At 39.7% G+C, this 12,504-nt stretch overlaps 1 protein-coding gene across 1 annotated transcript in view; it reads left to right on the top strand.

Moving 5' to 3' along the window:
• Positions 1-11,255, top strand: part of b4galt5 (UDP-Gal:betaGlcNAc beta 1,4- galactosyltransferase, polypeptide 5) — a 43,865-nt gene extending 32,610 nt beyond the window's left edge. The window contains exons 2-9 of the mRNA XM_007557656.2: positions 450-569; positions 1,207-1,320; positions 1,573-1,700; positions 3,380-3,496; positions 3,644-3,831; positions 3,935-4,057; positions 4,530-4,631; positions 5,548-11,255. Of these exons, the coding sequence (XP_007557718.1) occupies positions 450-569; positions 1,207-1,320; positions 1,573-1,700; positions 3,380-3,496; positions 3,644-3,831; positions 3,935-4,057; positions 4,530-4,631; positions 5,548-5,695 (1,040 nt within the window). The 3' untranslated portion in view covers positions 5,696-11,255. The remainder of the gene's footprint in view (positions 1-449; positions 570-1,206; positions 1,321-1,572; positions 1,701-3,379; positions 3,497-3,643; positions 3,832-3,934; positions 4,058-4,529; positions 4,632-5,547) is intronic.
• Positions 11,256-12,504: the final 1,249 nt, after the last annotated feature.

Below are 12,504 nucleotides of genomic sequence, written 5' to 3'. Positions count from 1 at the left end.
GTAAGTGTTGAATGGAAAAAGTGGTGCATCATAAGATGAAGCGCTCCCATTATCGAGCACTGAAAGCAGTAACCAGTCAGTTAATTTAGCTACATCATCTCCTGAGTCTCTTCTATTCCTACTTTACCCCTTTTTTAAAAATTAACCATTCAGTTGTTCCCTTTTCCTCCTTGATATATGCTTAGGAAGTTCTCATTATTGAATCATCTCTACACACAACATGTTTCTGCTTAATATAAAGGACATTTTGCTTGCGCAAAGCACACGTGATCTTCCTTAAATATGAGTATTGGCCTTTATTGTTCAACAGTATGTGACTAACTAAAATGAGGAAGGTCTTGCACAGGACAGTAAAAAGGGCATATAGGTGTTTAGCATTTTTCTTGTACTGTGACCCTATCTGAGTGTAATAATTTCACTCGACTTCATTTTCTCTCTCCTGCTTACAGTGAATGAGTATGTATTCATGGTCCAAGCCAGAGGCATCCAGATTAGAGAAAACGTGAGGAACATAGGGGCTCAGGTCCTGGAGCAAGTTGTGAGAGGGGCCTACAGCATCAATGGCACAGGTAAATACCAGCACATACAGCAATATCTTAACGGCGATAGATTTTCATCAAATTTTATTCAATTTCAATAATTTATTTCAAACGGTGATACTCTACTAGAGTCACCAGGCACAGAGTGACATAATTTCAAGTTTTAATTTCTATTAGTTTTTATTGTGATCACTTTCAACATTATTTTTCAGTGTTGCAATGATGATATCAGCTGTGGTTAATTGAGATTTTCACCTTTCCTTTTTTTCTTCTCAACAACCTCTCTGAGCTTCAGCATTTTTGTCACTAAAATTTATATGAGATGCAAATATTTAGGAAAGTGAATGTATATTGAACTAACCAAGCATGGAGATCCATTTGAACATCACTGAAAATATAATTTATTTTATTACGTCATTTGAATAAGTGGATCTTTGATGCTTATGTCTGTTCATTTGGATGTTTGTGGCTTTACAGCTAATGAAGAACCACAATTCAGTTCCCAGAAAATAAGAATGCTTAATTTCACCAAACTATGTTTAATACAGAAATGTTTTCTTATGTCTTACACACAGTCGTGTGGAAGAATGATAACTTGACAGTTATTCAGTAGAAAGACTAGGTTTCCTTTGATGTCTTTCTGAAACTTGTTCATTTGTGGCCCCAGATTATTCCTATGACTTCAACGAGAGCGAGAGCGATGCTCCTCCCACCACTTACCTCCCTGAGGGTTTCACATACCTCCCTTCGCAGGTTTGCCCTGAGAAGCTGCCCTCTATGAGTAAGCACACTGTTGACATTTTGGATTAGACTTCCTTTTGCTTACAAACCGAGTACACAATTATTACATAATCACTTAGAAACATATGCCCAACATTGCTCAACTTCATTATGTTACTTTGATTGTTTTTGCACTTCTTGTCTTTCTGCTGACTTCGTGCTCTCCTCTTTTCTCCCATTGTTATGGTGTTTTTTTTGCCTCCTCTAATCTCTGACTTTTATTGCTCCTTTCCCTTCCTCCTTCCTCTCTCAGAGGGCAGGCTGGAGGTGAACATGAGTGAAATATCTCTGGAGGAGGTGGAGAGGTCCTTGCTGGAGCGAGAGCCCACCATGGCTCTGGGAGGCTTCTGGAAGCCCAAAGACTGTTTACCTCGCTGGAAGGTAAGTGTCCTTGTGTGTGTGGCACTCTCAAAAGCAGAGCGGGTTGACGAGCATAAACCAACTGGCCAGTGGGATTGGCAAATGCACGACTGCTCCTTTTTGGGGCACAAAAAGTTACTAAAAGCGTCTTACAAATTGTTGGACTTGTTACAGAATTGCTGTTCATCCTTCCTGGAAGGTCCAGATCGAATATTTACTGTGCTGGCCAGGCAGCCATTTACTAGTAAATATTTGATCTGGCCAGGCCATTGCCTTCCTAAGCAATTTGGAATGGAAATATTTCTCATCATGAAAAATACAGTCATGGTAAAAAGTAAGTGCCACCCATCACCTGTATTTGGGTACCTAATGTGGGCAAGCTACAGGGAGCATGTCTATACAGCCGACCTCAGAATAATTACCAGAGAAGATGGCACAATCCATTTGTATTCAGTCCTGTGTACATGCCAGAATGGTAAAAACTGTGACATTTTGCAGAATAACCTGTTGAGAAATGCAATTAAATCCATCAGATGTGCACAACAGTGGTATTTTTTGTGCGGGTATTACACCAAATAAATGCTATACAGACCAAAAATCATGGCTGGTTGATTAACTAGATCTGATTGTATGCATTATTTAGCCTTAAGCTGTTATTAATGCCAATGCTCAAAGTTTTAGTTGTGCAAAACAAAACTGAAAATCCTAAATACAAAAAAAAAAAATCTGAACTTGAATTGTTTCTCTGCAGTAAACTGGAGCCAACAGTGTACTGCAAGCAGAGCTTGATAAGAAAATATTTAAAAAAGATTGGTTCTGCTTTAAGGTTCCAACTTCCCTATTAGCATTTTGTAAAGGGGATATTAGTCAGTTGAACTGTTGAACTGCATTTGGTTTCGTACCTGCCCTGTTTTTTTTTTTTTGTTGTTTTTTTTCAATCTCTGATAGCAAACACAGCTGCGTCTTTCCAGAGAATGATTCATCTAGCTTGTGTTTCACTGGAATTATTAAGTAGCCTAATTAACCAGCATGACATTTCTTATATGGTCTGTGCACTTTGCTGTTTATGCTTTGATGGAGAATTATGTGGTCAATCAGTTTGCCATAAAAAAAGGAACAACTTACACACACAGTACAAGAAGCAAACAAAGCAATTATACTTGCCTCTAAATGCAAAAAACACATTACTTGTTTGTTTTTAAGCAAGCCTTGTTTGCTATGTTTTTTTTTTTCAACAGTGAAATCATGCCCTCTTCCTTTTTTTTTTTTGTATTTGTAATTCTGCAAACTATCAGATAAGCGATCAGTAATTTGTTAGTAGGCAAAAGCCACCTTATCATTTTTATGAACTACCTATAAGCCCTTTTATTTTTGACCATTTCACTGAATTTGGAAAAAATCCCACTTGCATGTGCTGATTATAAGTCGGAAATGTCAGATCTAATTGTGTAGATTAGATTCTGTGTTTGCGATTTTTTTTTTTTTTTTTTTTGCTTTTTTTTGTCAGACTTTCATATTTTCCTTCTAGGATGCCAGACTTCCAGGCTCTGACAAACTCTTAACAAACTCAGTAGAACAAACTAAACGGCTCTGTCATTTGAATACACAGCAGCCCTGTATATTTTTACATTCTGCTTGCTCTAGTTGTCTTTTTTTCTCAGTTGATATATGTTGTATTATCTGCTGTTTTCCATCCTCAGGTGGCAATCCTCGTTCCATTCAGGAATCGTCACGAACACTTGCCCATCCTACTGAGACACCTGGTGCCTGTGCTGCAGAAGCAGAGACTCCAGTTTGCCTTATATGTCATTGAGCAGGTATGCACACTCACACACACACACACACACACACATGCATAAAGAGAAGTCCCTGTAAAACCACGCTTGGAAAAATTCCATCTGTGTTTTTCTGTCAGAAATGGCTGAATATTTTTGTTTTTATTCCCTTTTTTTTTTTTCCTTCAGGGAGGAACAGAACCATTTAACCGAGCCATGCTGTTCAACGTGGGCTTTAAGGAGGCCATAAAGGACCTGGACTGGGACTGCCTGATCTTCCATGACGTGGACCACCTCATGGAGAACGACCGGAACTACTACGGCTGCACGGACATGCCCCGACATTTTGCAGTCAAACTTGACAAGTACTCCTACATGTGAGTGTCCACTTTGTTCCTTTGTCCACTTTGTTGGGAAAAAAAAATAATAATAATATATATGTATATTATACTGAATCTATGTGTTATTATCTCCCCCAAGGCTTCCATATAATGAGTTCTTTGGTGGTGTCAGTGGCCTGATGGTGAAGCAGTTCAAAAGAATTAATGGATTTCCCAATGCGTTCTGGGGCTGGGGAGGCGAGGACGATGACCTCTGGAACAGGTAGGGAAAACAGCACATAAAACACACAGACTCCAGCTTACTGCATGCTGCTGCAGCACCAGGCTTGCTGCATTGTTAGCTTTGGACGTTCTTACTAGATAAGTTGGGCAGGTCGGTCATAGCAGGCCTTTGTGTTGGCTGTTTTTTTTGTTTTTTTTCCCTTCCATGTGGCTGCTTGCCGCACAGCATTTCCCACCGCCCACACAGCACACAGGCAGCTGTACTGGGCTTCCAGTATAATCTGCTGACTTCAACTGATCGACTTATGCTTTTTTTTTTTTTTTTTTCCCCTGTCAAGAGAGCCTCTTTTGCATGCAGTGACTGGACAAACAAACGTCAATATCATGTTATTGAAAACTGTAACACGATAGCATGGTGGTTTACGGAAATGCCTCAGTGAGCGCTAATATTGAAAAGCTTCTATTTAACTGTGTACACTACTGGTTTAAAATCGTTAAATTTGTTTGCACAGGGTGCAGTTTGCCAATTACAGTGTAAGCAGACCGCATGGAGACCTGGGACGCTACATGTCTATCCCGCATCACCATCGTGGAGAAGCCCAGTTCCTGGGAAGGTGGGTGTTCAAATACACACGGCTCATTTCCAAAGGCACAACCCGCCAAACTGCGTTTGGTTAAAGAAGGAGTTGATAGCTCCGGCGAGGCTTACACTCATGTGATGTAAGCCAGTCACATGAGAAGGCAAAGTGGTGACTTTGAGTGAATTTCAACTCACTTAAAGACTTTTCATGTGACGTTGTTTGAATGCTGCGGGGCTGGATTCCTATGTGACATAAAACGAGCAGAGGAAACATTGTTGCTTTGAGAAGAGTTAATTAAAAAATGTTATTCTTTTGAAAATAAAAAAAATATGTATTTAAAACACGGTTTCCAAAACTTAAAACCCATAATCCATGACAGCAGTTTGCATTTGTGTTCTGACCCACCTTTCACTACAATTACAGCCATGAGCCTTTTGGGGAACAGTGGATCCCCACCTATTAAAGGCTCAGTACTAGTGAATTTTTATGTGGAGCATAAGACATAATTATTTCCGCATTTTTTTCCCTGCAATATTCAAAAGGATGTGCAGCTTGGAAATGAACGTTGCAATACCTAGCTTCTGCAGTAGTGCTAAGGCAGTTTCCACTGAATGTATTAATGAACATTAAGGTACGTTTGGTGTTTTAGCTATTTAATTAGGCAGTTGTAAGCTTTTATAGAGGCAGTTTCACGTATTCATGGATTTATAATATTTGGGCCTGACTGTGGTTCCTAACACCGGGGAATACAACCATTGTATGTCTTCCCACTTTTTACATCTAGAGTGTGAATTTCTTTGCTTATTCTCCACATTGTTTCCCAGTTCTCTGTTGTATTTCACCATATATTGCCTCTGTCTAATTGGTACGTGTACTGTTGTGGTTTTCTGCTGTTCAGATGATTGATTTATTTTGCTTCTGTTTTTGTTTTTTGTTTTTTTACTCACAGGTATAGTCTACTACGTCACTCAAAGGAGAGACAGAAAGTGGATGGTCTTAATAACCTAAACTATTCACCCCTAATTTCAAGAAGTCGACTCTTCACCAATATCACAGTCAGCTTGAGCAGAAAGCTTGCACCTGTGGCTGACTACTGACGTAGGCAGAGCTGGACTGCAAAAACACCTGGGAATCAAAAGTCCTTTAGGACATCAGCCATATCTCACCAGTCGCAGCACTGCTTAGGACTTATTTAGTTTTTTTTTGTTGTTGTTGTTGTTTTTTGTTTTGTTGTGTTTCATTTTGTTTTGCTTTGTGTTTGTTTGTATGCAAAAACAGAAAAAACTGAAATGGAGACTCAAATTAGAAGATTTGATAAATCATCTAAAAAAAAAAAAAAAAAGAAACAAAAAGAAGTAGGGATAAATGCTGCACTTATTCGTGCCACAGTTCATTACTCTTCATCTGGGCTTGTGTACACGTCAGTCTCCACATGCCTTTTGCACCATTTTGGCCTTCAGCATCCCATTTGTCAAGTTTGTTCCTTATTTTCTCTTTTGATTAGCTCCCCCCTGAGCTGTTGTGCTTGACTACGGAATTAGGTTACACATTCAAGCACGTGCACGCACACACACACACACACACACATACGCACACACACTGGTCACACATGTACGCACACAGGATTCTGTACTTGCATGTGCTGACATGGGGGTGGGAGGGGGCGCTGGAGCTTAGGTCTTTGATTTTAGTTTTGCTCTTTTGATTTCATAAATGCAGTAAGCCTGTGAAAACATTTGCATGTGCACACAACCCTTACAGCGCCACACAGCAACTTCAGTTGAGTGGATTCATGCAGCTGGTTCTGCAATAGGAATGCCAAATCTACAAGTAAAGATAGATAGAGAAGATGATATATTGTGCGAGAAATAGTTTATTCCAAGTTAAAAAAGAAAAAAAAAGAAAAAAAAAAAAACAATTATTTCCTTAATCATTCGTATTCCGTCTTGTGAACATACCATTTAAAGACTGTGACGTTTGTGTTTGCATTGTTTCACTGAATGTTCTGGCTGCCTGCTAGTGGCTGTATGTTGGAGTGCAATGCTCATCCTGTTAGCAATAAGCTGTAATATCAGACAGCAGAACTTAGCCCTGACTTCCTTATTGTACAGATGCAATAGCATGGGTGCTAGCATTCCCTTGTTGGACTAAAGAAAAGGTGTGACTGCGTATGCAAACCTTAAATTGAGCTCAGCTTTGCTTAAGCAAAACGTGGCGCCCCCTTGTTTTTTTTCTTTTTTTTTTTTGTTTTTTCTCTTTTTCCCAGAACTCACGTCTGCCTTGTGTCTACATCTGTGTGCGAGTGAGGGCAAGCTATGCAAATGGCCTGCATGCATCTGGTCGCCAGGGAAGGAGGAGACGTCGTCTCCCAACTCTTCTCTGGCCGACTTTAGACCTCACTCTGCGTGCAGCATGTAAATCTAGGTCAGAAAGAAATAGGTGCAGGTGTATTTTTAGACCCCCTACGTTCTTAATGTTTACTCACCTTCAATTTTTTTTTTTTTTTACAACATAAAACTGGAGGTTGCAGATACTTGACTTGTGTCACCATCACTGGTGTTTACAGAATCTCGAGCTTGTCTTTTGTTTGTAACCAGCCTTCCTCCACCCAGGGTGCTGCAAACATCTTAATCTGTTCAGCAACCCTTTTGCAGCTGCCTTTTTTGTTAAATTGACCCTTATTTCCTCACATAGGTGGGGGAAAAAAAAAGATTATCTGATTGGGGGGGAAAAAAAAAAGACGATCTGAATGACGGTGTCATGTGATTACTACTGATTGGCTTCGTGTCCGAGCTTTTCTTCGTCTAAATCAAACGTTGAAGTGTTGATCTATGTAGAGATTTTTATTTTTATTTTGGAGAGGCATGCTGCCTGACACTGTGCTATGACACACACTGACAGTCCTCTCAAAATACACAGCAGCTCCTCTCTGTTTGTTTAACAGTGTTCGTTTTTGGGGGTCAAACATCCCCAAACCAATGTAGTTCCATTTTTTAAGACATCACACAGACATATATTCCTCACTGTCTTGTCATGCAGCTACATCATTTCACACAAATCGCCTTGTATACATTTCTAAACATGTTTCTCCTAGGAGGCATGTACGTAATCGAGAAAAAAAAAAAAAATGTTGGATTTCAACGATAAAATACAAACTAAAAGGGGCTGGCCCTCTTGTCTATTTATTTGACGAAATACTTACTTTTAATTGTTCAGTTTTTATTTTTCTTGCGGGTTGACGTGATGACTTAGGAAGTGACAGACTGTGTTAGATGCACTGAATCATAGCTGTGTGTAGTAGTGTGGGATTCTGAGGTTCGGTTCTGTGTAAATGGGGGCAGTTCCGTTTCATTCAGACACGGATCTTATTTCTCTTCAGCGGCGGCGCCATTTGCGTCGTCGCTGAAGAGATGAAATGAAATGGAATGGCACCCATACTGTAGCTTGGTGTTATTACTCTTCTGAGCAGAGGCGTTGGAGGAGGCCATTTTGTGTGATAACCACAGGAAGAGCAAGACAGAGTTAAAAAAAAAAAAAATGCTAGTGGCCACTTTCTTTCACTGATCACCTCCATTACACTGATGATAATCAATGGTACTGACCTGCCGCAGCTCCCTTTGGAGGACGTACTTACTGGAGCCAATTTTACCGGGACGCGATGTGATATTGAGAGGCGAAAAAACATTATCGAGACTTCTGGCTCTTTCATTTCATCTATCCATCATGTGGGCTAGATGCTATTATGATATCATTCAGTGAATTTATTCATCCTGCCACATTAAACTAACCCATGTGTGAATTGTTATGCTAGCAGATCTCAGTAGTGCTTACACCCCTGTTCAAATACCAGGTTTCTGTTGGTTAAGACAATGAGGCATTGTAAATTTCTTTACTAAAAAAAAAAACAGAGGAGGATGTCGCATCTTAATTTGCTCCAAATCTATAAATTAGTCAGATTGTGAGGACATTTCTTATCCATGTTCCGGTGATCCCTTATATTTTCTGTCACGCTTACAGTAGTTGTGGATTTGGCCATTCAAAAACTTCTAGTGAGGTGTTTTTCCTATTGGTTTTGGAGTACGCTGTGGGAAAAATTAAATCTTTCCTCATCTTCTGCTTTACAGCAGACAAAATCAATCCCAAACTATGAATCATGTTTTCCACCTTTGCCACACTGTGCTTCAGTGTGGCGGTGTGTAGTTTGTGGTTGTTCCAAATATCTTTAGCGGCACAACAGTCGAAGTTTTGAATCATGAAACATTTTAGGAGACATTAGCATTAAAAAAAAAGAAAAACAATGCACATATGGAGAATACTCTTCTCACACGTGGAGAACAAGCAGTACCAGACAGAAATTCCTGCAGCTCCTTCAGTGTTGCTGTCAGGCTATTGGTAACCACAGCGACGAGTTACCATCTTGGTATGTCTTCGGTTTTGGAGGAATATCTAGATTTTGTTACATCTACCCCTTTATTTTCTCCAATCAGTGGAGACTTTTTTAGCAGGAGTACATATAATATGGATGTCTTTCACCCTCCTTCTGACTGAGTTTTGGTTCTTTCTAACTTCTTCACAAGAAATTGAAAAGCCATCGCTCTTTTTAACTTAAATCCCACAGATGTAAAACAATCCCATCAGGACATCTGGCCTCTGTTTTCACATGAATCAGAATCACAATAACCAATGGCAGATTTGAACCTAAAAAAGAGCGAATGCTGAATCTGAATCAAAAGTATGCTTCATCAAAGTGTTGAATTAAGGATGCAAAGTTAAGTGAAATCAGTTTTGCTTCCTGAAATCACCGCAGCCTGGAATTCTAACAGTGGTGTTTACACTTCAGAGACGATCTGTGTGTTTAGAAAGAGCTGTGGCTCATTCTCAGAAACGAATCATGCAAACCTCCTCGCTCCAGATTACGGAGGTGCCCAGTGGAAGTCAGGGACAGTAGCAAGCAGTTGTGTTAAGTTTTCTTTTCCATGTGTGTTTGAGTGAAATGGCTAAACCTTTCAGAGGTGCAACCATCCTCCATATGAACCTTCTTTTCAATTTTTTTTTTCTTTTGTATTTTTATGTTTTGGATTTTGTTTACCAGCACTGATATGAACAGTTGTTTTTATTTCCTGGTAGTGAACAGCTGGCAAGTTCTCCGTGTAGTTCCTCACATTTACATGATACGCTGTATATTATCTCTAAACACAACTATATATATATCTATATCTGTAGATATAGATATAAAACTTTCATTGCTTTAAATTAAAATTAAAAGCTAAATGGACATATAGCAAAAGCCAAATGGTTTTCAGTGTGTGTGTTCAGGTGAAGATTCAGACTGTGACATCCTCGATCTAAAGAGGCCCTCTGCGTTTTCAGAGTCAGTATTAGGCTCTATGTTCACCATACACGATGAGCAGCCGCATCAGCTCTACACTTTCGACACTTATTTTCTTTGGAAACTACTGAACAGCTTTGGCCACTAGTTTACTCACCAGGGACTTGTGTTTGGAATGGTAAATATTTGATTCCAGTGTGAGGAGAGCAGGCGGAGACTCTCTCCCAAGAGGCTTCTTCATATCTTAATTTCACCTGTCCTAATCCGTTTTGTGCCAGTTTAAATGAAGGGACCATTCTTTGGGCATCTGACAAGACTGGCAGCCTTAAAGCTTTTTAATTTATTGCAGTAGTTCTTTTTTTTGTTGTTGTTGTTTTGTTTTTCGTTCTGGTTTGTGTTTTTTCACTTGAGTTTTTATTTTTTTTTATAAAGCAAGAATATTTAAATTGAAAAAAGTGCATATCAAGAAAATGATCATTGTAAATATCGTTGTTGTGTGTAGTGTTTTAGAAATTCTATTAAGGTCTTAAATCACTACAGATGCTAGCATAAAGAACAAGGCTTCAGGAGGGTGGGGGAGAGACGGGGGGTTGGCTCGGGGTTTATCTGGTGCCATTTAAGTGCTAGTGGAGCTTACACATCAATGTTTTTACATCACTGCTTCCAAGCACAAGCTGTTTCTTTTCTTCTTTTTGAGAAAAAAATATAAAAGAAAATATTCCATAAGATTTAAAATTCCTCTCATAATCGCAGAGTTTTGCACTTCCAGTGTCTCCACCATGCTTAGCTTGCTGTGGCAAACGGGAGAAGCGCATCGTGTTGGAAATCGGCACCGATTCCCGCACGCGACTGTCCGTGGGACATCTCTGGGTGTGACAGCATCTGAGTTTAGGTGGAGGTCACAGGAAAGCACTGCAAGATGTTTTTTTTTTGTTTTTTTTATTTAAGCCAAAAATAAATAAATAAATAAATAAAAAAAAGAAGTCTTACATCGCAAAGTAACAAAGGCACCCAAACCAGCGACACAATCCACGCAAAAATAATCACAAATATTTTCTTTTTTGTATTAACTATTTAAGAAGAAAAGGAGACAAGATAACTAAAATATCTTCAAAAATATTTATTCTTTGATTGTAAGGAGAGACCCGTCTCCTTGAATTGAAGCCATTCGAAGCCACTTGTCAAAACTTGATGTCAGCCTTATGTGGATCTGTTTGTGTATTGGCATATTATCATTTGATTATTGAAATTTGTATGATGGAGATTTTCTTTTATACCATCATTGTTATTGTCAGAAGTACACCAATAAAATGGAAACTTGTAAAGTCTTTCTGCACATCTTATTTTTCTTTTAAGGGTGGGTGTTTTTCCCGTTTGCTTGCTTTGTAGTCCGTTAGTGTGTAGAGTTCCCTAGAACTCGCACTGTGGTGTAGATTCACCTATTTAAATGCTGTGGAAAAAAAATGGTGCGGTTTTAACTTACACTCTGCAGATGCATATGCATGCACATATGTGCAGCTTCCTGTTAGCGTGACGTTTAGTTTGCACTTCATTGCTCAAATGAGGAACTGAACGTTGACTGACCACAACTGGGAACGTAAGCTGCCGGTAATGGCTAAAATAGGAGTATTAAAATCTCATTTGAACCACGCTCTCCACTGAAGCCTGGTTGGATAACGGGGCGGGGGGTGATTATGGTGGGGTAGATGCAAAACCTAAACATAAAGCTAATTTAAATACACTACAATGATCTATGTCAGGATCCCCGTTTGACTTAGTTAAGAGGAGTGCAATCACTGAGGAGCTCGGCACTGCAGCAGAGATATAAACGGCATCATGTCCCCTCTTAGACGCCCTAACAAAGGCTTGTTTGTCTCTGTTCTTTTGGCTCAGAGACGCAGCTCTTTTTAATCCGGTTTATAATAAAATTTCCCCCCTTCTTGGGAACAGATTCCTCTCGACTTTGCGAACTCTCTATAACTGTCCTATTCAACACCCGTGTTGCCTCATCACACCCCTGAGAGGCACCACCCCCTCACCAGGCACACACACATCCGGATCCAGGAACAGAGGTGACGCTTGTTCTTGTCCTGCAGCCCGTCACCCAGTGAGTAAAATAAAACGCAAAACGAAATGCTTTCACTAGAGTTCACTTAAGATTCATTGAATCGGAGCAGCTCCGGCCCTGTGGCGTTTAGCACATTAGATGTGCATCTCTGCTGGTTAACGGAAGTGACAGCTAATGATTTAATTATGCTCTCGGAAAAGAAAATGCTGTGTGGCAGGGATTGGGACACAATGATGCTGCTTTGAGAATATTTTCAGGAGCAAACATATTCCCCACGATAAGTTTCAAACTAAAACATGGAAAAGGCTATTTATCTATAAACGAGTCATGTTAAGGAACACGTGGGTGTATTTATAACAACGACATAAAAAAAAAACAACTTCATGAAGACGGAGAAGCCCAGTGCAGCTCCATCTTAATGGAATCTGGGAAACATAAGGCTGTGGCATGCTTGCAGCAGTATCACTTAGCTGTCAGCCACACACAGAGGAGGGCAGCTCTTAAAATCT

This window comes from Poecilia formosa, unplaced genomic scaffold (genome assembly GCF_000485575.1).
Source record: "Poecilia formosa unplaced genomic scaffold, Poecilia_formosa-5.1.2 Scaffold90, whole genome shotgun sequence".
In the NCBI taxonomy this organism is placed as follows: Eukaryota; Metazoa; Chordata; class Actinopteri; order Cyprinodontiformes; family Poeciliidae; genus Poecilia; species Poecilia formosa.
This window is presented reverse-complemented; position numbering and strand designations above follow the sequence as displayed.